Source organism: Felis catus, chromosome B4, assembly GCF_018350175.1.
Source record: "Felis catus isolate Fca126 chromosome B4, F.catus_Fca126_mat1.0, whole genome shotgun sequence".
NCBI lineage: Eukaryota > Metazoa > Chordata > Mammalia > Carnivora > Felidae > Felis > Felis catus.
Window position 1 is genome coordinate 66,635,830 of NC_058374.1, and position 26,897 is coordinate 66,662,726.

A 26,897-nucleotide genomic window follows, 5' to 3' on the forward strand; every position below is an offset into this window, starting at 1 on the left:
AATCCAAAGAAAAGAAAGGATCTTTTTCCAGAGGAAGAAACAATATACAAGGAGACACACACACACACACACACACACATTCATATAGATACTTCTTGCAGGGATATGAATTTAATGATCTCCATTCCAGAAGCTGTTAGTTTGGAGATTAATGTGCCTTAGAAAAGTCACTTAATCTCTCCTAGTCTCCATTTCCTCACTAAAAAGAGAATGAGAGGAAAGCAGAGAGAGAGAGAGAGAGAGAGAGAGAGAGAGAGAGAGAGAGAGAAAGAGAGAGAGAAGGGGCAGAGGAAGGAAAAGGAGGAAGGAAAAGAAAAAGGAAAAGAATTGCTTCTTTCCCTTAAGGATTATTTTTAAATTGGGTGTTTTTCATAAAATTTTTCAAATACATAAATATATAAAGAATAGTTTAATAAAATCACATGCACCCATCACCTCACTTGTATAGTTACCTATTCAAAGCTAATCTTGTTTCATCTATACCTGTTTCCCTTTCACCCTTCCCCTGAATTATTCTGAAGCAAATCCCAGACATCATATTTTATTCCATATACAAATACTTCAGTATGTAGCTCTAAAAGACAAGAATTCTTGTTTAAAAACATAATTCCTGTTTAAAAACATTCCACCAAAAAAAGTTAACCACAGCCCTTCATTATTATTAAATATCCAGTCAGTATTCACTTTTCCCTAATAGTTTCGTTTTTCACATTTTCGATGTTTATTTACTTGAATCAGGATCAAAATCAACTCCACACGTTGCAATTTGTTTAGCATATCTATTAAATTTATTTTAATGTAGAGTCCCCTCCAGCCACCCTCCCCCATCCTTGCGATTTATTTATGGTAGGAACTTCTGTTTCTACCTTTTGTCTTGTAGAGTTTCCACAGTCTGAATTTTATTGATTATATCTCTGTTGTGTCTGTTAACGTGTTCCTCTATCCCTTATATTTCCTATAAGTTGGTTAGACCCAAAGGCTGATCAGACTCAGATTGAATTGTTTGGAAAAACTACTATATACATGGTGCTGTGTGCTGTTCTCAGGTACGTAGTTTCTGGTTGTCTGCCTTGTGATTTGGGTAGTCATTAATGTTAACTGCTTACACTCTTAGAGATACTCAGTTTTGAAAAGAGTTTAAGCTTTTATGTTGTGAAGTTTGTTCTCACAAGCTGACAAGTTTGGTACTAGTTTCTCTAACTTAATGAGGAAAAAACTATGACTCAGATGTGGGAAGAATAAAACAGGATGAACCCAAACAACTTCATCTAGTTTACTAAAACACCAAAACGATTGTTTACCCCATTCCCATTCTACTCCATACACATTTATTTTTTTGGGGGGGGGGAGGATATTTTTGCCTTCATTTAGATATGAGGAATTTTATGTCTCATACCCAAACTAATTTTCTGGTGGGGTAGTGGTAGGGGCAGTAGAAACAGGATATACGTAGAAGAAGATACACGGGTAAATTCTCTTGTGCATTTATGCGTTGGTTCTTATGTCCCTTTATGCCATGTGTATCAGTCACAATAAATTTAAGAGACAAAACAAAAGGAAAATAAATATCCTACAAATGTGTCTATGTGGCTCCAATAAAGGACACGGCAAAGTTATAGATTCTCTAAAGACTAGTAGCAAATATTTGGAGCATACTAGTAAAAAAAAATACATCACATTCTTTTCCAACCAAACCATGTTGGAATTAACACATAGAGAAAGACTTATTCAGATCTACCATTCATTAGAACAGTGTGATAAGTGTGGTTACTCTCTTTTCTTCTTTGCTTTAAATTTTCATTGATTTAGTCAGAAGTTTAGCAAATGAACATCTATTGAGTATCTACTAGTGTGGTAGACATTTCTCCAGGAATTTTAAGTATATAATAAGCAAAATTAATCTAGAAAGTAAAACAATCAAATAATAACACAGATAAATGTTAAATTAGAAGGAGTTATAATTTATATATTTATATTTTAAGTTATACATTTATTTATTTACATTTTAAATTATAAATATATAAATTTACTTAAATTTAAATTTATATTTTAAACTATTAAATATAAGGTGATATTATAAAAGAATATAATAGGAGGACTTGACCTAAACAGGAAGACCAGAGACGGCTTTCCTGGATGAGAGAGAAGCTGCATTGGCACAGACTGTGGAGTGAATAGAAAATAAGGAAAAATGAGCACCTCTTTTCAAAGGTTCTGCTGTAAAGGGGGAGGAGAGAATAGAGAAATTTGAGTTGAGAAATGAAGAAGAAGTTCACAAGGTAACATGGTGAAGGGACAAGAAGTGTGTTCTAGTGTGAACGTACTGGATGAAAGATCTAGATTGGCAAAGAGGAACCATGACTGTGGCTGGAATATTTTTTTTTAACGTTTATTCATCTTTCAGAGACAGAGAGAGACAGAGCATGAGCAGGAAAGGGGCAGAGAGAGGGAGACACAGAATCTGAAACAGGCTCCAGGCTCCGAGCTGTCAGCACAGAGCCCGACGCGGGGCTTGAACCCACGAACTGCAAGATCATGACCTGAGCCGAAGTCAGACGCTCAACCTACTGAGCCACCCAGGCACCCCTGGAATATTTTTATTTGATCGGGATGGAACGTGAGATGAGACTAGAGCATTAGAGAGTGACTGGATCAATGGGATGTTATGTTGTTTGACTATATGTCTCAGGTTTTTTAGGTTTATGTAAATTATCCTAACATACCTATTAATAGTTTCCCCTTTTGCTTTCAAAAGTGGCTCATTTTGGACAATAAAGTATATTCCCCCTACTTTTATAGGCCATCCTACAGAAATAATCCTAGAACAAGTGATTGAAAATTTTTAATCAAAGAAGGAGGATGATCAGATTTGATTGTAAATAGTGCCATTCTGGTTTCATCAATGAGATTGCATTCTACGGGTGCAACACTGTAGAGGACTAGTTATAGGTCCTTGAAGAGTTTAGGCAAGAGTTGAAAATGACTGACAAGACTGGTGAGTTACACATAAGGAATTGAATCCATTCGAGAGACATTTAGGACACCAGATGGTGACAAATTGATGATATATGGAAAAGGGTAAAAGAGATGAGGGAGAGGAGGTCTTAAGCATGCTACCCAGGTTCTTCTGTGATATGTGTTGGGTAATGATACAAAGTTGTGGTACCAAAAAAGAGAAAGTCAACAATGGTATCATGTAGCCTTGAATTTTTGCCAGATTAGTGAGATGAGCATGCTAAAGAACTATGGCATTCCAGGGGCACCTGGGTGACTCAGTGGGTTAAGTGTCCAACTTCAGCCCAGGTCATGATCTCACGGGTTAGAGAGTTTGAGCCCCACATCGGGCTCTGTGCTTCAGATTCTGTGTCTCCCTCTCTCTCTGCCCCACCCCCATTCACACTCTCTCACTCTGTCTCTCAAAAACAAACAGTAAAGGGGGCGCCTGGGTGGCTCGGTTGGTTGAGTGTCCGACTTCGGCTCAGGTCATGATCTCATGGATTAGAGAGTTTGGTCATGATCTCACGGATTAGAGAGTTTGAGCCCTGCGTCCGGCTCTGTGCTTCTGATTCTGTGTCTCCCTCTCTCTCTCCAACTGACCCACTCGCATTCTGTCTCTCTCTCTCTCAAAAATAAATAAACATTAAAAACATTAGGAAAAAGTAAACATTAAAAAGTTCAAAATAGAACTAAGGCATTCCTGATGTTATCATGACTGTCACTTAAAAAGGAACCATGAAATCTAATCTGGATAAGGAGAGTAAATGAGAGAGAAGGCTGATGGATCAGGAATGAGCATAGGAACCAATGGCTTGGAGGCCCCAGTGATGCCAAAGAAAGATCATAATTGGACAAATTTATCAAGCAACCTGGAATGTCATGAACTCTTGGTTGTAGAGCAGAATTATTGCCCTAACGATAACAAGGTAGAAGTGTGACCTCAGGAATGTGTGATCAGGAGGACAAACTCCTCCGCTCTCTTGTTCTGATCTATGCTCCACCATTTCTCTTCTTGCCTAAAGCAATACTCCAGCTGTTCTTGCTTCCACTCATATCATTCTTTATTTCTTTAATCAGAGAATAGTCTCTTTTCTGCACTTCAACCACAGTAGTCCTTTTAAAATGCAAATCATCAGGACACCTGGGTGGCTCAGTCCCTTGAGCATCTGACTCTTGATTTCAGCTTAGGTCATGATCTCATGGTTCGTGACTTTGAGCCCCATGTCGGGCTCTGCTCTGACAGTGGGAAACATGTTTGGGATTTTCTGTTTCCCTCTCTCTTTGCCCTCCCCTGCTCTCTCTCTTTCTCTTTCAAAAATAAATAAACATTCAAGAAAAAAAAAGATTCAAATCATCTATCTCCTCTCATTCAAATTTCCAAAAGCTTTTTAGGAATAAAATTAAAATTGCTTCCACCTAAAGGCTATGTGTATCTGGCGTCTGGTTACCTTTTCTAGTTCAGGTTCTGTCACTCTTTTGCTCTGCTCCAGGTTTCTTGCTCTTTCTCAAACATAAAGCAAACTTGGCCTCAAGCACAATATTCTTACTGTTTCATCAGTTCCTTCCCAATATGTTTTATGTATCGCCCCTTAGGTTACTGAAATCTTTGCTTAAATGTCACTGCTCATAGTCCTTCCCCACCGCTCTTTTTGAAGTAGCATTCTGTCTTTGTAATATTTCGTTTTGCATTGTTTAACTACCTGAAATTATATTATATAGTTATTTATTGCATTATTTTCAAGTCTTTTCCAGTGGAATGTAAGCTTTTTAGAGGCAGAAAATTTTTAGTTCACTACAAATAAAAAGTAGGAGCTTGATAAATAGTCATTGTATATAATTGTGAAGAGGAATTAAGATCAGGGACTCAGCAGCCAGGTTTCAAATGGGTGACCACAGGCATGTTGAGGTTCCCCAAACTAGACAAAAGTTATCAGGTATGTAAAGAGTGAGGGGAACTATATAAAAGTCAGAAATTTGGAAAGGAAGATTTTGATCTCCACGTTGCTATTGGTTCAGTAGTTCAGTAGTCAGGCTAAATTTTGTCGACTCTCACAGTTTGTATTTTCCTTCTACAAATGAAGGAATTGTGTTCAGAATTAGTAAGTATGAATATATACTTATCTTGAGTATGATTAATTGTGCATCTTCAAGTGGAATTCTTCATATGGAACTCTTTAAATAGTATTAAGGAAATTTGCATTAAAAAGCAAGTGTCCTTCAAAAGAACTGCTTATCTCAAAACAAAAGCTATAGGTATTTCCTGACTAGAATTTAAAAACTTTTAAGCATTATTGTCAGTGAAGTTATCTTGTATTGCATTTATACTTTGCGTGGTATATCAACATACAAAATTCTTCCCCTTCTTTTCCAAAAAATGTGTTCACCCTACCTACTTTTAGATAGCTGGTTACACCAGGTAGGACTCTTTTTGACTGCCAGGAGCACAACACTCAATCAATCAGTTTAAGCAGAAAGAAAATTTATTCAATAAAAAAAACCTGAAAATCTTAGTAACAATATTTTAAATAGTATTTTTAAACTGATTTATTTTTATTTTGAGAGAGCAACAGAAAGCACCAGTGGGAGAGGTGCCGAGAGAGAGGGAGATTGAATCCTAAGCAAGCTCCGCTCTGTCAGCTTGATCCCACAAACTAGGAGACCATGACCTGAGCCAAAACCTAGAGTCAGACACTCAACTGACTGTGCCATCTAGGTGCCTCTTAAATGATATTTTTAAAGCAGAACTTGACCCAGGAATTCATGTGGTTCTCTTCTTCCCTTCTTTTGGCTTAATTATCATACTCTTAGCACTAGCCTCACATCATTATGAATACCAAAGTCACACCAGAGAAGACAACTTGCCTCCCTCGGTGATCCTGGTAGAAATCTGTCACATTACATTTCATTAGGTCTGATGGGGACCCATGAAGAAACTTGACCCAATCTCAATGGCATGAAGATGTGATGCTCTTATTGATTAGCCAACCCCCCACTATTCAATCCATCTGTGCATTTTATGTACATTCTTGGAGTCCAGAAGAGCCAATGTATCAAAATACATGGACTGAGAATGGAGGAATGGAGTAGAGGTGGTCCTTGAAGGGAAATAACAGTACTATTACAAAAATGCAAGGAGGAGTGGATGCTGAATAACAAAAACCACAGCTCATTAGAAAGTCTTCCACACATAATTTTCATCTGGCACTAAGATCATATTTATATATAATAAATGTATATATAATAAAAAGAACTTTTAATATGCTGCCTTCACATACCTTACATTAAAAATTTGGGATTAAATTGAAGAAATTCTGTTAGTCAGAGAAAAAAATTATTCATTAATCTACTTTGTGAGAGAAATGTATACAGCACTTAAACTTTTTTTTTAAAGATATTATTTTAAGTAATCTCTAACCGAACACGGTGATCACACTCACAATCCTAATATCAAGGGTCTCACACTCTACCAACTGAGCCAGCCAGGCACCTGTACAAATTTTAAGCTTTTACTATGACAGAATAAATGGACTTTGAGTGAAAGAACTAAATGCACTTTGAATCACTGGATCTGGGTCTGGTTTCCCCCTCTGGCCTAACTCAGCCAGACCAGGGTTTCCTTTCTTCCTAGATTCTTAGATGATTACTCCTCAGGTATAGTTCCACTTTTCAGTGCTCTGAGCTTTTGTTCATGCTGTTGAAATTTTGATAAACACTCTCTTAAATCTTTTAATCTAACTTAGAAAGAACTTAAATATTTACATCAAGTTATACCACCCAAGAGTTCTATATTTTTCTTTATTTATTCAATCCTTCCATATCTAGTAATAAGAATATTTAATGTCACAGAGTTGTCTTTCTTAATTTAAATTAATTCCTAGATGTTTTGTGATTAATTTATCCTTAATTTTGAGTTTTTAAGTGGTGTTTTCACTGGTTATTACTGACACATAGGGGAATTAGAAATTTTTGCTTACTTATATATAATATACTTTTCTAGTCACTTAAATGACTTCTAGAAATTATAATGTTTTCAGGGAATTCTCAAGGATATTCTTGAAATGTAATTATGTGTTATGAAAATAATAATAATTTTACCCCCATTTTGTCTTATCTTTGTTTTGTATTTTATTGTCTTGGCTAAAGTTTCTAAAACAATAATGTCTATCAGGGTTTGATTAGGAAAGCAGAACTAATTTGAGTAGAAAGAAATTTAGCACATCCATACCTGCTTATTGAAAGACAATTCTCTGGGCGCCTGGGTGGCATCCGACTCTTGATTTCAGCTCAGGTCATGATCCCAGGGTCATGGGATTGAGCCCCACTTTGGCCTCCGCTGAGCACGAAGCCTGCTTAAGATTCTCTCTCATGGGGCGCTTGGGTGGCTCAGTCAGTTAAGTGTCCAACTTCGGCTCAGGTCATGATTTTAGGGTCCATGAGTTCAACCCCCGTATTGGGCTCTCTGCTGTCAGTGCAAAGCCTGCTTCAGATCCTCTGTCCCTCTCTTCCTCTGTCCCTCCCCTGCTTGTGCTTGATCTTGCTCTCTCAAAAATAAACATTAAAAAAAAAAAAAAGATTCTCTCTTTCTCTCCTTCCCTCTGCCCCTCTCCCCCAATCAGGTGCTCTCTCTCTCTAAGATAAAAAAATAATAATAAAAGTTTAAAAATTAAAAAAATAAATAAAAGACAATTCTCCATGGTGTTTCTGAATATTTTGTGTAGCATCTTGTTCTAGACTATCTTTCCAAGGATATTTATAGCAAACAAACTTGGAACAGAGAGATAAGGTCTCCTGGGCACAGAGTAGGTTTGTTTCCTGATCAGGATAATAAAGATGTTTTCCCTCCTGATAAAGATTGGACACATTGGCTGTCTTCTTGTAAGACTAGAGGTCTCCTAAGTTCAGGATTTCTCACCTGCAACATAAAGCTACTTTGTGTGCATCATCTACCCATGTGGCTCCACATCACTCCCATGGGACTTGGGCAAGTGTGTGAACAAGAAGCTTGTGCTGCCTGCTGTACCATCTTTGTCTCTGATCGAGAAGTCTCCTATCACTGCCAGCATTTATGAAACTGTAGTAGGATAATTTTAAACAGGGTACAATTTCACACCCTTTATAGCTCTAGATATTGTCTGTTGATGTCCATGAGTTTCTTGCAGTTGCTGCTGGAGATGAATTGTTTTTCCTTTTCTCCTTAAGAATTTTTCATGATTGTCTCCCTTCTTGTAATCTAACCCTAAAGGCAAAGGAAATGCAAATTCCCGTAAGACACCATATGCTTCTGTGGATAATGGTCATTTTTTTAAAGCACAATCACAATCTCTTTTGACATTCTGTAAATAAACTACAGAATTAGAAGTCTAAAATAAATCATTGACACACACTACATGAAATTGGGACAGTGGAGAAGAAAAAATTAATATATACTATATACTATATGTATTATATCATATATAATATACATTGTATTATATATATTACAATATGTATATATAAAGCAAGAAAATATGTATAGCCAATACAGCCCTTATTTTTGTAACCAGTCATGAGGCCATTTTGATTTTCATCATTTTCTTCTTCCAATACTTATTACTAAGTTCCTCAGTTGATCATAAGTTTGTTTGTTTACCCAAACCTTTACATCTGAAGGAACTAAACCATTAGTGTTCTTAACTGCATTGTGTTGATGTAGTCTTCTATTCTTCCATCACTGTATATGGAAACACTCTGGGTTCCACACTTCTCCTGATTCCCCTGGGTAGCAACAGCCTTCTTTTTTCATTAATAATTGGAACCAGTCACTTTATCAAATACAATGACCCCCTTCCTTTCTTTGACTCTCTCAGAAATAAGACTTCTAAACTAATAGAGCCCAGACTTATAGGTATTAGAAACATTGAAGGTATTTGCATCCTTAGTTCTTGGATCCATATATTTTGGATATAGAAGAAAAAGCACTATAAACTGGATATTGGTTTAGCATACCCAGTAAATCTTCTAGGACAGCATATCAATACTTCGCAGTTGTTTACTGAATCTCTAGTCTAAGTTCATTTTTAGTATATTATTGCACAGTTCTGTCATGTCAGCTGCTTCTTCTGTTGACAGTGTATATGGTAAGACTTACTACTGTCATGGATATGAGTCTAAACAAAGAACTTCACTTATTTTGCTGTAAAATGAGTTCTTTGGTCAGAAGTAATGTTGTTGTTATTGAATATCATGATTTTTAATAAAGCATTCATTAAGTCTTTAGATTATAATACTGTCCCAAATATTGTGGGTAGGAAAAAAAATCCGTATTTTTAGTGTCTGGTCCTGTGAAGTCAAATTACTGCCTATTCCATAATGGAAGAAAAGGTAGTCAAATAATTATGTAGTAAATGGTGCCATTTCAGATATGCAGTGTTGATTTTTGCTAGTAATAAGTATGTTATGTAGCAAGTGCTGAGTTATCTATCCCAATCATGGATTTAGGAACTTGGTAAATAAGTCTAGGGTAGACTCATAGGTCTAGGAGACCATTTTTAAAGGAACTTGAGCCAAAACTTCATCTCTCTTGGCCTCCATTAGACCTCACACTGACTGATAGAGCATGAAGCCATTTTAGGTCCTCTGGGATTCATGTCAGCTCAGGGCCACTGCTCTGTTATCCCTATTCTGCATTGCAAGGTCACTCTGATAAATGACTATAATTTTTTGATGAAGGCTATGAAGACTTTACTGTCACCATTATTGAAAGGTGCTTCCTCAAACAGATTTGGCCTTCTAGTTGTTCAAAATAAAGTCATCAGTGGTGCCTGGGTGGCTCAGTCAGTTGAGCGTCCAACTTCAGCTCAGGTCATGATCTCGCGGTTCGTGAGTTCAAACCCTGCATTGGGCTCTGTGCTGACAGCATAGACTCTGGAGCCTGCTTCAAATTCTGTGTCTCCCTCTCTCTCTGCTCCTCACCCACTCATTCTCTCTCTCTCTCTCTCTCCTTCAAAAATAAATTTAAAAAACACATCAAAATAAAGTCATCAAATTCTAGATTCTGCCAATAAAACGTATCTGAAGTCTTGGATGTGGAAATGTGCATTATGTGGTCACAGTTATATTTAGGAAAATTGATTTCGTGGCTCATGTCTCCAGGCCATATTGGCTTATTAGAGGAACCTATACTGTAGGTTCTAAGGTCCAATTCTGAGTATCATAGAAACTAAGCATGAGGCAACCAAAATGAGGATGACATTTTAGCTAGAAAAGTCCTGAGATATGGTTGGACATTGTTTCTGGCTTCTTTGCTTCTCTGCTTCACCAACAGATTTGTGATCTACCCTACATCTTTTAAATAAATTCTTTCTCTTGTAAGTGGTGGGAGTAAATTGCACTTGGAAAAAAAAAAACAGAACAAAACAAGGCAGATGTAATCCTTGTATAGAACACAGTAGAGAATTACAAGTGCTCAGGAATATTTAAAGTAGAGATTAGTCCATATCTGAACAAGTATTGCCCATAAGTACAGGAAGATTAGAAGGACAAAATGATCAATACAGAATAATTTTTCAGGCTAGGGGAAGATCAAAGATTTATTATCTCTGTTGACAAGTGCAATTACTAAGTAAGCAACAAAATCAGTGTCCCCATGCCATCAGTGGAGAGCTAGAGCTAAATGAAAGCTGCAGATCTGAGTTTAAATCATGATTCCAAACACTCGCTATGAAACCTTTGATAAATTGCTTAATATCTTTTAGGCAATTTTCCCATCTTTCAAGTGGGGATAATAATACTTGACTTGTAGAGTCATTAGGAAGATTTAATGAGAAAATGGAAGTGCCCATCATAGTGTTTGATGCACAATAGATATTCTATAAATATGAGTTTCTTCACTCCGTTTCCTCTGCTCACAGGAAAGACTACAGTCTTAAAATTTGATATACTTAGTGATGTTAAGGCTCTTGTAAAAGAAATGATAGGTACACACATTTTATTCATTGCAGTATGAGTTATTTCTTTTGACTTTAAAAACCTAGAATGAATTCATCACATTGTATAAAACACAGAAATATCTCCAGCTGGAAGCTGTTAATCCATTCACTGTATCAATTCTAATTAACAAGTCATATAGTTTCTAAAATGAGGAATGTGATCAGATTATGGTAATCAACATATTCTAACTAAACTCGAAGACAAAGAACCTTCAGTACAAAGAACAGTTCTAATTTTGTGAACCTAATTTAAGCTCAAGATCATAAGTCAATAACATCAATAAAGTACAGACATCCTCCACACAATATCTTCCCAGCTTAATCCTTTTTTGATACTTTTTTATTTAAAATACTTTTAAATTTTGAAATAGTTTAAGACTCATTAGAAGTTGTGAAAAAATAGTAGCATTCTCATCTACCTTTGCTCTCTTCTCCCACTGAAAACATCTTATGTAGGCATAATACATTGCCAAAACCAGGAAATTTATGTTGTAAGTAGTAAATAATGCTACTAACTCAACTACAAACCTTATTCATATTTCACCAGTTTTTACAAGCTTCTTAGTTTTTAGTACCCAGATGTAAAGAATGTACATTGCTATCAATTTATGTTTTATTGAGCAATGTTTATATGGAAAAACATATGTTAATTTCCTCCAAATGCAATAAAACATATTTAAAAGAGATGTGTAGGAAAATTACATTCTGTATACTATTGGGTAGATTGGGTAGATCATCAGAACAATGTGTTAAACATTTTGAAAACCATACTAAGCAAATGTGCATCTAAACTCTCCTCCGTCCGCAACTTCCAAGTTTTAAGTCTGCACTTTACTTGGTAAGTAGAGGGTATTACGGGAAACGTTCTTGTTTTTAATTATTACTTTGATCTGCCTTATTTATAACAAATTTATTTACTACTATTTTTTTCCTGTGTGTTTAACATGGTATTTCATGCAAATTCTACATATTACTGCTTAAAAAGCAACCATTATATTTAAAAAAAAAATCACTGATGATCAGGAAGCTATGTTTAAAGCATTGTAGCTCCTACCATTACAGTATGCTTTTTGTATATGTATTTACTAGCTTTTAGTTTAATTCTGGAAAGTTGCTGGGGAATTTGGGATGATGTATAATGCTCTGTCATTTTCCTCTATTAAAATAATGGGTTATAGGCTCTTGGTTAGTGTTCTCACACAAAACTTCTCATTTTCAGCAACAGATTACTGGCATTAAGTGAGAGACGCCAAAATATAGATTTAGTAACATGGAGATCCCTAAAGCAGGTACATCAGTGGAATGTGATTGTTCAGCTATTCCATGGGATGAACTGTTCCCCCTGAAATTTAAAATATTACCAAAGTAATGCCCCCAAATCAGTGGGGCATGGAAGATATATTCAGTAAAATCATGATGAGGGAAAAAACTGGCAAACTGAAAACAATTTTGAAAACCTTACCTCATAAATCTTTGTTTCTACTCATTTTCTTCCCTTTCCTGGAAATACCACTTTTCTTGTTTTCTAACCTTCAGCATCCTACTCTGCACCCAAAGGGTGACCCCACTGGCCCCTCTTTCAGGACATATGCTGTTCACTACTATACGTAACCCTTAGCCTCCATTTCAGTGCATCTTTGCATCTTCCGTTTGACAAGTCCTAGTTCTGCCCTATTGCTAATTATGTCGAAGAGGATGGAAATAAATTCACTTTATTATTTCTACAATAAGACACTGCTTTTGCGGATCACCCAAGCTTAAAGTTGGGAGTAAAAAGTTGTATTTGTGTTTGATGCTAAGACAAGTTTCTGAGGAAGAAAAGGTTTCATTTATAGATTATTCTCATCCTATGATTTGTCTTTGACTAGTAACATTTAAATCAAAAGATTTAAGCCCTTGGGGCGCCTGGGTGGCTCAGTTGGTTAAGTGTCCAACTTTGGCTCAGGTCATGATCTTATGGTCCATGAATTCGAGTCCCCTGTCGGGCTTTGTGCTGATAGCTCAGAGCCTGGAGCCTGCTTTGGATTCTGTGTCTCCCCCCTCCCTGCCCCTCCCCCACTTGTGCTCTGCCTCACTCTCTCAAAAATAAATAAATCTTTAAAAAAATTTAAAGACTTAAATATGAATGTGACCTTGTATTTCTTTTTCAATAATATTCTTTCCTCAAGCAAATTCTGATTATCTTCAGTTACCACACTCAACTTAAAATTCATGCCTCAAAATTTGCAACCAAGGAATTTTACTCAGAATTTAACAACTAAAGTATATGAATGTGCAATGATCTCATTTGATTGTCCATTTTTTCAAGAAATGTAAAGAAATTTTCGTGGGTTATTGTCATCATATTAATAATTCCATCTCAGTCAGTTAAATGTCTGACTTTGGCTCAGGTCATGATTTCACAGTTTGTGGGTTCAAGCTCTGCATCAGGCTCTGTGCTGATAGCTCAGAGCCTGGAGCCTGCTTCAGATTCTGTGTCTCCCTCTCTCTCTGCTCCTCCCCCACTCACACTCTGTCTCTCGGTCTCTCTCTGTCTGTCTTTCTCTCAAAAATAAATAAACATTAAAACAATTTAAAAAAAAATAACAATTCCATGGGCTCAGCATCGCCTTTGTACTTTTCACTTGGCATTGGTTATAAGAGACATTCAAAAGTTCCCTATTTACCAAGAAAATCTATGTGGGAGGAATCTGGCATCTTTGTGTGCATGTATATAGAATCTAATGAAAATAAATGACTTGTTACTCAAGAAACAATAGAGTCTTAAAATATTCTGGCTTCTAAATTTGTTTGTTACCTTCAAATAAATTCAATATTTTTAAGCTTTGCCAGAAATTTGTCAAAAATTCTTTTCTAGCCATTTGCTTTTCCCAAATGAAGACTATGGAAATACTTGGAGTTGAATTAATTATGGCTTTGGTCACATTGATCCACATTTAATATTTTGGACTGCACATTCTGTAGCAGCCATTCTGCACAATACTCAGAATTCAGTCATTTGGCTGAATTGAAGAGGTTGTTGAACTCCATCCAAAAAAGGGATGAGAAGTATGTATGACAGCTCATCTTTTCATAGAAGAAACAATATTTATTCACATGCAGATGTTTCCGGCCCTCCCTCTTTCCTCCTCCACCAGTGTTGCTTAGGAAAGTCTGTCTCTGCTCACTCAGCTACTCTTCCTTAAGGAGAATGATAAGGGACACCAGATGCTGGGCTTATACCATAGAGAATATGGAGAACGGACAGGTAAAATCTAGAGGGTCAGGCAATGGGCGAGACGAAGGGGGCTGAAGAGTAAAGCCCAGGACCACTCTTACCTCTTGCTGAGATTTGGGAGTTGAAGAGAAGTTGTAACCCGAGTTCAGCTGCAAAGAGTGATGGAATTAGTTTCTAAGGAAGTACTATTGTGGATTAGAAATTATACCTTTTAATAGTATTTAAACGACAGAAGTGCTTTTGAATTTGATTAGAACTAGTCAGTGGATTCGATTTGTAGATTAGTAGGTTACAACTCATTTTCCAAAATGATACTTGATTTCTTTGACTCTAATAATCTTAGACTGCTTTTGTAGAAGCACAGGGCAGCTCTTTCCTCTATGGTCCTCTGCCCTACAAATTCTTATTGCCTTCGCCTCAGGCTCCATATCCTGTCTCCTGACTGCAGAGTAAGCTGGGCTGTGCCTCAGTCGCCTCTGAGGGAAGCTCTGTCCTGGCAAGAAGCTGGAGCACTCCTATGTCTCACCTCCTTTGTTTCCCGTCTCTCGGGGATCACTGTCCTGCACTGCTTTGTGTCTACTGCCTGAAAACTGTTCTTTCACGTAGCTTGTCTGTTTTTATTTTCAGTTATTCAATGGGGGGAAGTAAATCTCATAGTCCCTCATGTCCAAGAGCGTGCAGTCTTCTTTTTCATTTACCTTTAGTAGAGAGGAATGCTTTCAATGCTATTTTAGTCTTTAAAATTTAAAGATTTAAAATTACCTCCTCAGAGGCAACATTTACCAGGATCAAATGACTGGCTCATTGCTGAATTCACGGGCTTGTTCTATGCTATGATGCTTCCTCACCAGGAGGCCAATTTGAGCATAGCAAGAGGGCACCTTCGGTTATCTCCCTACATTCTGTTTTCTGTAATACTTCCCTTTGTGCTTTGTTTATATGTTCATACCCACATTCTCTTTTTTAGAGAATCTACAAGTTAAAAGTACACAATATTTATTTAACTGCCCAAGACCTACCGCTGAATATCGGCGTTTGCGTGTTTCTGTGTGGGAGAGGAAGTGGGTGGTGCGTGTGCGTATCTCTATACATCCACAAACACACAAAGACACACACACACACACACACACACACACACACACACACACTTGTATGTTCCAGGACCATGAGCAATAACATACAACATGTTGTGATGTTTGCCCAGGTACAATAATTTCTTTGCCTATCAACTGTCTTCATTTGTGGGGTGTTGGTTCTGTCTACATCTTGGTTCTCCCTGGTCCTTCATCATGTTCAGCATCACCATGAGTTTTGTAATCAAGATGTTTACTCATCTGGGGTGCCGGAGTGGTTAAGTCAGGGTCTGACTTCAGCTCAGGTCATGATCTCCCTGTTCTAGGTTCGTGCTGACACCCCAGAGACAGGAGCTTGTTTCAGATTCTGTGTCTCCCTCTCTCTCTGCCCCTCACCTGCTCACACTCTGTCTCTGTCTCTCTCTCGGTCTCAAAAATAAATAAACATTAAAAATTTTTTAAATTAAGAAAAGAAGTTTAACTCACCTATTTTCAATCATGTATAGTATTTTTCCCATTTTGTTATAAATAGTGTTTAACTTTCTCTTCATCTGATTTAAAACCATTTCTGAGTCATCCTGAACTCTCTCATTTCCTTGTTCTTCCCTGTGTTATGCCATTTTCTGTCCTTTTAGAAAGATTTCCAACGTTTTCTACTTCGAAAGTGCTTTCTGCCCTCCTCTCTGTGCCCCCTCATAATTCTTTCCTTAGGTATAACCAGATCGCTTTCTTTCTTCGTGTGAAAACTTCTGAATTTTTTTCTCACACACAAGATCTCTTACCAACCAGAGAAGCCACTTTATCTTACCACAAGTTCCCCAAAATGCCCTCATGTTTACCCAAGAAACATGATCTGTACTATACTTCTATACAATGTGAGCATTTCATTTCATATCTTTTTGTTTGTCTTTCTGCTTGTAGGTTTGTAAGTCACCTACAAATCCATCTACAAAATGTCTGAGGGTGTAGGATGTGTTACTGACATTATTATGTCTGCCGAGGTTTGAACACTTTACTACCACGTATAAAAAAGCACTTAAAGAGTAAAACAGTAAAGACCTTGATGATAACAATCCATTCACAGTTGGGTTTTCTCTTGTACATAATTAACAACTCAAGAAATTATCTATTTTAACATGTACAGAATTCTCTCGGGGGAGAAAAAAAAAAGACAGATGGAATGAGGAATGCGAATGAAAAAAATGTGATGGTACAATGAACACCCCAGCATGCATTTTACATAATTTACACAAATCTGTTCCAATTTGTGAGCCAGAACAAAAATAGCACAATTTGTCAAATAAAAGTTAAAACTTTGTTGAAAATTATAAGCCTTGAATTATACATCACATTGTTAGATTGGCCATTATTAAGCACACCATAAGGGCAGCAATCTAAGTATAAACATGCCCTCTTTCACAGCTGCACAATTGTCTTAATTGGCACTAATTTCCCTCCAATTGCAGGATCATTTGTTTTCCTTGGTTTGGAAAAGCGGAGTGAGTTCACTTTCTGTATCAATACACGGAGGAAAATAAGCAGAGGTCCCTTGTTTTGCTTGCAAATAAGGAGAACTGATTCATAATCAATATGTGAAATACATTTTGTGATGTAGCCTCCATCTTGCTCACTTCGTGACATGTACTGGAACTGGACCGAGGTAACATTATTTTTGATAGACGCTTTGTTTGAATTCACATTTTCGGTGGGTTAGGAATATGTAGTAATTAGTCTTCAAAATATATCTGAAATATTTGAAAATAAATTAATCCCATGTTTACCATGTGCAGTTAAGCTTGACAACCATAATATCTCCATGGAACTGTTTTTGTTGAATATTGTTTACTTCTAGTAAAATAAATAAAAAATGTCAGACACCATGTAGAACTCCAAAACCAAGGAAATCATATAGGGTTTTGTTGATGAATGCTGCATGAAGGATTTTGTGACTTAGTTCTAAGTGATCTCAGGTTTTAAAGTTCAGGGAGATTAGTTTAAGAAAGTGTCAGGACAGCTCAAGGTATATTTTAAAGATGAAAGATGGTCAACTGATTCATTTCAATATGTTTTAAAATCATTCTCTTTCTCTTTATAAATAACATTTGTTTTGGAAAGTGCAACGTGAGGGAACTTTGATAGTCTCAAAGAGCTAAGGATTCAATGCAGTCACTTGAAAGATCCTTACAGCAGAAGGCGCTCATTCAGAAGATAGTCATCATGTGATTTTTTGATGGGATGAGGCACACTGCTATGTGGTATGGTCTATGTCTCCTGAAATGAAACATTTATTTTATGTAGTTCTTTAAGAGATCCTCTTGAAATTTCAAACATCTCTGGGGCTCAGGTTATAGGATAAGATGTTCTCCAACATTGAGAAATGTTTGATGCCTTTTCCCTTGGTTCAAAAACAGAGTACAGTTTTTCAAAATCTTCTGCTATCTCTTCTCATTAGAAGGGGCTTGGAAATTTTATTCTGTAAACAAATAAGCCCCCTGTAAGGGGCTTGGAAATTTTATTCTGTTCCAAGGCCGTCTGGACCTGGATAATTTGGACTCAGTACCAGCATTTGGGACCTTTAAAGAGTTTGACTAGGTGCTTGGTCTTTGCCATAAGTTGCTGTCTCTTTTCTAGTGGGCTGGTCCAGGCTTCTTAAAGAGAATGTAAATGTACTAGAGACCTGAGAGATGTCTCTCCCCCTTATGTCCCCGGCCATTAGCACAATGCTTGTCACACAGGAGGCCCACAACAGACCTCATAAATAAATGAGTTTATTAATCCCATGCTGACAATACTAGGAGTCACAAACTGCGAGTATCATTAAGTATATGCACACCATACCTATTACACCTCTGTAATCCTGGGTCAAACATAAATTTAATACTGGAACAATCTGGATTCTAATAACAGTTTCATTAGAATAGTGTAAACAGCTGGAAGCTCTTGACATTAAAAAGATAATTATATTTCCATAGTTGTTTTGCACTATGTACACGCTTAAGATAACCAGCTACTTTGTTACAAGTGCCATATTGGTGTCACAGCAACTTTGGAGGAAGTCAAAGTGAATGTGAAGCTGAAATGGTAATGACCTGAAGAGATAATTTAACAGTGACTACAGTGACTCCTGCTGGGAAGTTGATGCCAAATTTCTGGCAAATATGTGAATTCTTGTGAAGCTCCGTATGTTTGCTTTTTCATAAACTGTATTATTTTACAATAATTTTACAGAAAAGTAAATCTTTACAGAAAAGTCTCAATGATAGTGCAGAGAGTTTCCATATATCTTGTATCCAGTTTCTCCTATTAGCATCTTTTATTACTATGGTGCTTTGGTCATAATTACTTTATCCCTATTGATACATTGTTATTAACTACACAATGCTTTATCAGATTTCATTAGTTTTCCTCTGACAGTCTTTTTCTGTTCCAGAATCCTATCCAACATATCAGATTACATTCATCTTACATCACACATTGTTTCCTTAGCTTCCTCTGGACTGGGACAGTTTCTCACACTTTTCTTGATCTTAATCATCTTAACAGTTTGAAGAGTACTGGTGAGGTATTTTGTAGCATATCCCTCAGTTTAGGTTTGTCTGATATTCTTCTCAGATTTAGACTGGGAGGACAGGTTTTCAGGAGGAAGATCACAGAGCGTAAAGTGTCATTTGCAACACAACAATCCAAAGAACATACTATCAGCATCACTTATCACCAATGATATTAACCTCGACCGCCTGGCTGAGGTGGTGGCTGTCAGGTTTCTTCTTTTTATAGTTATTTTTTTTATTTCCCCCCTTTTCTTTATATACTTTGGAAGGAAGTCACCAGGCAGAACCCACAGTTGAGGGGGAAGTTCTTCCTGAGTTAAGAGTCAAATTCTCTCCGAAAGATATGTCTCTTGTCCTCCATTTATTCAATCATTCGGTTATATCAGTGTAGACCCATATTTTATACTTAAGGTTAAAATCCAACACCATGCTATTCATTTTGTTGCTCAAATTGTTGCAGCTTTGCATCCTCATCAGCACGTGGTATCACCAGTTTTTAGAAGATTTTAGCTATTCTCATAGGTATGCAGTGGGTTTTGTTGTATGGATTTGTTTTTTTACTCAGTCTTAAGCTTAAACAGAGAGTACATCCAAACACAGACTTTAGACATCACCAAATCATTGCCTACAGTTTGTTTTTTAAATTAGACAAAAACAGGGGCGCCTGGGTGGCGCAGTCGGTTAAGCCTCCGACTTCAGCCAGGCCACGATCTTGCGGTCCGTGAGTTCGAGCCCTGCGTCAGGCTCTGGGCTGATGGCCCGGAGCCTGGAGCCTGTTTCCGATTCTGTGTCTCCCCCTCTCTCTGCCCCTCCCCCGTTCATGCTCTGTCTCTCTCTGTCCCAAAAATAAATAAACGTTAAAAAAAAATTTAAATCAGACAAAAACAACAAACGCACATACACAGCACATCTGTGACCAGTATTTATCTGACACCAGCCATATAACATTAATTTCAAGAAATTTCTCCCACTGGCAATTTCCCAATCCCTTCTCTCTCCAACAATTCCTCCAGCTCAGTGGGACTTCTGACCTATTGACCCTTTCCATGCTTTTTCTGTACCTCACAGCCTGCCTGTCCTCACTTCTTTCCTTACCAAGCTTAGATTCCACGATCCATCATTATAATCATTCTCTGTTATACTTTATTTCTTTGCCCCTTTTTTTAATCCCCTGGAAAAATTCCCACCTCAGTTAAATTCTACTCTCTTGTCAGTTCCTATCTGTACCCAAGCAGCTGGCTTTGGGCTACAGAAATCACAAACCCCACCGACTGGTCTAATTTTACATGGGATCTTAGTGCGAAGCCACAAATCCCATTACTCCCCCTTCATCAATTTACCTTTCTTCTCCCTCCCACCTTCTCTCTCCTCAAATTTCCAACACCCCCTTTCCTATCTTCATTCTCAACTGATGTCATTGCCTCTTATTTCATTAAGAGAATGCAAGCCATTAAAAAAGAACTTCCACATATTTCCACCCCTAAATCCACAAACCAGCCTACATCTCCACCAACACATATGCTGTCTTCCATTCTTTAGGGATGAATGAACTCTCGGTGCTCCTATCCAATGACAAATCTTCCATTTGGGCATTAGATTCCATGTACTCACACATATTTAAGGACTTAGCTCCTGAAATTTTTCCCTCTCTTTATCCCCGTTATCAGTCTTTATCTATTTTTATCTATCAGACCAGTTGTCTCATCATTCATGCTGGAAAAATTCCCATCTTAAAAAACAATAAGCCTGTATCCACATCTCCTCCAACCACTGTCTGATCTTTGCTGCCCTTTACAACTAAGCCCTTCTGAAAATTTGTCTATACTTATTCCTGTTTCACATTCTCACAGTTGATCTGAGTTGGACGCGTAATGGACTGAGCCACCCAGGTGCCCCAAGTGGAAGGAGTTATATCCAGTATTTTATCTAGCTTCTGTAAGAAACACTATCAGGGAATTTGAGTAATACACACAGACAATATACAAGATTGAAATATTTCAATTGTATTGCTATTTAAATTAGACTACATTTTCCATATTATTCAAATAATTTTTAGCAGTTGTAAATAACTGTTGTAGGGGCGCCTGGGTGGCTCAGTCGGTTGAACGTCTGACTTCAGCTCAGGTCACGATCTCACGGTTCGTGAGTTCGAGCCCCGCGTCAGGCTCTGGGCTGATGGCTCAGAGCCTGGAGCCTGCTTCCGATTCTGTGTCTCCCTCTCTCTCTGCCCCTCCCCCATTCATGTTCTGTCTGTCTCTGTCTCAAAAATAAATAAACATTAAAAAAATAAAAAAATAAATAAAAAAAAATAAATAACTGTTGTAGATAGCTTTTCACCACTGTTGCTTGAGCTGTTATCTCTTAAATTTTTTTCAATACTCTAATAAAATGGTCAGCTCCTGGAAAAGGGGTGCCAATATCCACAAAGTGGTTTTGTGTAGCAGATGAGAAGGGAAATAAAGTAGCAAAAGTAAATCAATGTAAAGAAATTTAGTTATAAGTGAAGTCATCAGAATTAACTTACAATGCTATAGAGATAATCAAATGTTATCAAGTGTTAAGGGAAAACTTTTATATATTTGCATGTAATAATGTGTAATATGCATAAAGTGAAGTAAATTACAGTTATTTGATGATTCACAGACTCTACCAATATAAGTCTATGAAATGCTCCGATTAAACAGCTTAGTTTATTCAAGAAATTTTTTGTATCTTATAGAACTTTAGCATGCTCTTCTCTTTTTTTCTCTTTTTCAAGATCAGCCATACACATGTATGAAACCAAAGTTTGTGAAACTAATTTCCCAATAAAGATGTTTTTGTTTTCTTAACCTAATCAATCACTTTTAGTTTATCAGGACTTAGAAAGGAGAAAGAGCACACAGGTAAAAGGAGGGACAGCCCAGGTTTCCTGCCCCTTTGTTCCTAACTGTAAAGTCATTCTAAGACACTATTTCTTCCTCTTTAATATCTGGATGATAATATTGACCATACAGATCTATTCCCAAGGCTATGGTAAGAATCAAAGGGAGTCATGTTACAAAGTACTCTGTAAATTATAACATCTCAAGTAAAGAATTACTATTATGATTGAGATATTGAACAACTTGCTCAACAAAACTCCCCAGAGAAAAAAATCCATTCAATTAGAAAGGGGTAAATTTTGAATAGATGATCATTCCAATGACCTTGTTATCAATTATTTCCTTAGTTAGCAAAAGGAAACAAAAATTCAGTGTCTTGAGCTCTGTGTCACTGTTCTGCATTAGTATTAAAGACCATTATGTTGTACTGTGTAATAAGATATTAGAAATTCAAGACAGGGGTGCCTGGGTGGCTCAGTCAGTTGAGCATCTGAATCTTGATTTCGGCTTAGGAAATGGTCTCATGGTTCCTGAGATTGAGCCCTGCATCAGGGCTCTGTGCTGACAGCAGGGAGCCTGCTGGGGATTCTCTCTCTGGCATTCTCTCTGCCCCTCCCTCACTCACATGCATGCACACGCACACACGCGTGCGCTCTCTGTCTCAAAGTAAATAAACTAAGAAAAAGAAAAAATGAAAAGAAATGCAAGACTGCTTCAGAGGCTCTAAAGTCTCTAGATCCTCCTCTTATTACAGGGCTTTGATGTCTATTTCACCTCCTATTAAATCCTTCAGTGATGGGGATTACATCTTGTATCTATAAGCCTGTATTTATAGCAAATAGATACTTTCAGGAGCTCAGTAAGAGCTCAATAAATAAATGTTTAATTTCCAGATGGACAGAGTAGAAGGAAAGAGCTATGCAATGTCAGGAGTTTCAAGATCAAGACTCAGTTCTGTCAATTGAGTTATTAAAGTACATGATCTTGGTGAGTAACTTCACCTCCCTGGATGCTCAGATTCCTCATGTGTTAAATGAAGGAATTGGAATCGAGTCCCTCTAGAATCGTCCACTTCTAATTTTCTATAAATTTTAATTCTTGTTTATTTTACCCAATTATGTATCATCCCCTTATGTTAACATTCGCCAAGGAACACCCCAGCCTTGCATATTATCTGTGACATTCAATCCAACAAAGTTCCCAGCCCTGACATAGGCACACTTTTATCTAGAAATATAACTTTATGCTAATTGCTCTTCCTTGAACTTCAAAAACATGCAAGGTATTATTTTAGAAATGCAATCTGTGGTTTTTGCAAGGAAGCAATATTCAGGGAAAATTCAATTATTAGCAGTTGAGATATAACAAAATAAATTTTGTTGTTTAATTCAACTATCATGTTTAAAACTTACCCTATTGAAATGATATGGTATTATGTTGCTTGAGATAGTTTCTCCATTCATGAAAAATAACATTGGGCTTTGAAATGAAACCAAGGATCTGAATAGTACCATATGCCAGAGTAGCAATTTCATGGTAGCCATTTTTAAGCACAGTTGCTCTCAGAACTTTCTGTTATGGAAGAGAGAAAAGACTTTTACATTCTTTTTTTTTAATTATGACAATACACAGAAGCATAGAGTGCAATGGGGTTTGAGTAACTGCCAATACTTTGAAATACTTATTTTTAAAGTCCCTTAGAACATATTTTTCTTTATAAAAATGAACTGTTATGTCACTATAAATGCTGAATGGTTAAATTTACATTACTTAATTTGTATCTGACATAGAAGTACTCTTCCCTTTCAGTAGAATCTGCAAAAAAAAAGTATTAGCATTAGAAAATAAATGTCAATTTACTTTTATTATTATTTTTAAATCTAATTTCTGATCAACTAGTCTCCAAGTCCAGAAGGTCTCAGCCTAACCCTTATGCTTTGAATCCACTAACTGACCTAACAAATACTGGGCAAAAAAATCATTGAATAATTACTGGGGGCACCTGGGTGGCTCAGTTGTTTAAGCATCCAACTGTTGGTTTTGGCTCAGGTCATGATCTCATGGTTCTTGAGTTCGAGCCCATGTCAGGCTCTGGGCTGACAACACAGAGCCTGCTTTGGATTCTCTCTATCCCTCTGTCTCTCTGCCCCTCCCCGGCTCTCTCTCTCAAGATAAACAAGTAAAATTTTTTAAAAATCATGGAATAATCACTGACCTCAAACTTATTCATGAGGCTCTTTGAAAAATAAAAAATAATTCATCTGAAGGGGCCTCAGCATCTTACCCACCTATCCTTCATTTCTCATGCTTATTTTATATGGAAAAACAAGGAGGAAGGAGATTTGTTTTAGACATGTTTTCAACTTTTTAATTTAATAAGGAGGGATAGAGCTTAACAACTTTATAGACAACCTCCTCACACATCTCTATTATCCACAGATGCAAATACAACCACAGGTGGACATACCCATTTTTTTCCTTGGTTCCTTATAGTCTTTTGATTTCAATCCCTGTCTTCTAAAATTCAAAAACAATGTGAAGGTTAGAAACTTAATCAGTGTCTCTTGAGGTAGTTTGCTGAAAAGAAAGAAAAAAGAAAACGGAAAAAGGATGCAGAAAATTCTAGTTAATATGAAAATACAGGCATTGGCAGCCTTTGTACCTTCTCTTAATTTCTACTAAAGAAGCATCTAGTCATATTGTTTATATGTAATATTAGACATGTATTTTCCTATTTACCTTCACATTCTCTTGTTCTGCCTTTTCCTCTTCCTTATGAAAATGATTCTCCTTCCTCCCTTTCTTTCTCATGAAAGAGGGGCAAAGAAAGATAAATGAATGCGAAGTTAACTAATAAGGGACAGAAGAAATGTTCTTAGCAGTAACCTCACACGCATTATTGTCTCTGTGGTATAATGCCCATTTCCTTGGAAGTCCATTGCTGATTTTTAAAATGTGGCTGCTTTGAATATATTTATCAGTGTATATTAGTAGGTCCTTTTCTCTTTTTAAAATTTTTGTTTTGTTTTAAGTTTATTTATTTATCTTGAGAGAGACAGCATGACTCGGAGAGGGGCAGAGGGAGAGAGGGAGAGAGAGAATCCCAAGCAGGCTCCATAGGGCCAGCACAGAGCCTGATGCTGGGCTTGAACCCATGAACCGCAGAATCGTGCCCCATGCCAAAACCAAGAGTGGGACGTGTAACCGACTGAGCCACCCAGGTACCCCGGTACTTTTCTTTTTCTTTTTTTTTAAATTTTTTTAACGTTTATTTATTTTTGAGACAGAGAGAGACAGAGCATGAACAGGGGGAGGGTCAGAGAGAGATGGAGACACAGAATCCGAAGCAGGCTCGAGGCTCTGAGCTGTCAGCACAGAGACTGACGCGGGGCTCCAACTCACAGACCCTGAGATCATGACCTGAGCCAAAGTCGGACACTTAACCAACTGAGCCACCCAGGTGCCCCATACCCTGGTACTTTTCTTAACATAGAAGTCACTTGTACTGTTCCAGGGTATAGTTTGCAGATCTATGAGATTAGACTGAAGAAGAACATGGGGATAATAAGAGACAAGTGAATAAATAAAAACCACTGATTTTATGCCTTAGCCAGCTAAGTCTTGACCTGTTTTTTCAATTCAGGCTATACCTCTTCCTCTACTATACATTACTCTTTAAACAATGGTCCATATCTCCTCAGTATAGAATCTCAGCAATTCCTCCTACTTCCAACCTAACATCTATGCTACCAAAGCCAAGTTCTCAAAAATTTTCATTGAAAGTTTGATTCCTTAAGACTGGAACCTTCATCCCTTCCATAGTGAGAATTAATTAATGAAAAATTTTTATTGTAGCAGATGAATAAGATAAACACTCTCTTCTCCCAGGTAAACATAGTGAGTTTGATAGCATTTTCCTGGAGATGACAGTCTCACTTGTGTTGCTTAACCAAGAGGAGTGTCCAGATATAAGGAAAATTTCAGCTTCCTGGACAGTAATGTTGGGGGAAGCTGAATCTTGTCATGATATCTATTATTAATACTTACTTTGTTGGTCCAGGTCTCCAATATTTCATTTTACGTCAAGTCACTGAAATCCAGAACATTTCAACTGTTCTACATGTTGGTATGCTTGGCAATAGAGTCACCATCATCCCAGAAAAAGGAGCCAGATGTTTCTCCCTGTTCATCTAGAGCAATTATGAGGTCAAACAGATTCAGATGGCTGTAGAAAAAGAGTGAAAATTGTATTTTCAGAGTTAGAAGGACTTACCTCCAACTATCTCATAGAAGTACCTAGAAAAATGGTGAGTCCTTTCTTAAACATTTTTACCAAATGTCTACTTAGTTTATTGTTGAAAATCTCCAGTATTGGGAAACTTAAGATATTCTTAAGCAACCTATTTCTGCTCTGAACTGCTCAATCTGGGGTGGAAAATGTGATTATCAAGAGCACAGGCTTCTCAAATGCCATCTGCTGGAAAGAAGTAAATGTTTTTATAACTAATAAAGTGACAATATAACTATTATACCATGCTAATTGAAAGTGTACCCCTCAGTCTCTTTGGCTTATCTACCACAAAGAGAAAGTTATAACAAAATTGCCAAAGTCATTGAATCTGGGAACCTGGGAACTGGTTTTAAAGTAGGACCAATGTGATTCCAGGGAAATGAAGCTTGAATAGTAATTTAGAAAATCTACTTTGCTGATAGTTGCATCTCAGGAACAAGGATGTCAGAATCCATGTGCCCCATTTTTGTGATTCCACAATGAAGACAGAATTCAATTTGATCCTAACCACGTGGTAAGAGAAAATTGCATAGTAAGAAAAGAACTACACAATGCAACTGATAAAACAAACTTACATTGAAGAGGCTGAGTTATTGTGAGAGTTTCTTAAGAGAAATATTTTGGTTTCATATGAAATATACTTATTTCATTAAACTTTTCCTATTGAGATGAAAAGTTAGGCATGAGACTCTCTCTTCTTTCTTGACAATGAGCAACATACTAACTTGAATCCAAATGAGTCTATTATTCAAGTTAGTGCTTGGAAATTATGGATAGTATCTAGTTCAAAGGGTCTTCAGGGACTTTCCATATTTCAAAAATGTCTAGCCAAAATGTCTCTGTAATAATGATGTATATTTTTAGTTGATTTTACTTTCAATTAAGGCTGATAAGTTCTGATTTGCTATTATGAATCTTTGATGTAAAATAGAAATAT

General features: G+C 37.0%; 1 protein-coding gene across 1 annotated transcript in view; it reads right to left on the reverse strand.

The window, feature by feature from the left end:
- Positions 1-16,314: 16,314 nt before the first annotated feature.
- LOC111561345 overlaps positions 16,315-26,897 on the reverse strand; it is a 287,419-nt gene continuing 276,836 nt past the window's right edge. Inside the window, exons 10-13 of the mRNA XM_045061647.1 lie at positions 25,717-25,894; positions 24,137-24,246; positions 23,082-23,484; positions 16,315-16,999 (exon numbers count right to left, since the gene is read on the reverse strand). Coding sequence (XP_044917582.1) covers positions 25,786-25,894 — 109 coding nt within the window. The 3' untranslated portion in view covers positions 16,315-16,999; positions 23,082-23,484; positions 24,137-24,246; positions 25,717-25,785. The remainder of the gene's footprint in view (positions 17,000-23,081; positions 23,485-24,136; positions 24,247-25,716; positions 25,895-26,897) is intronic.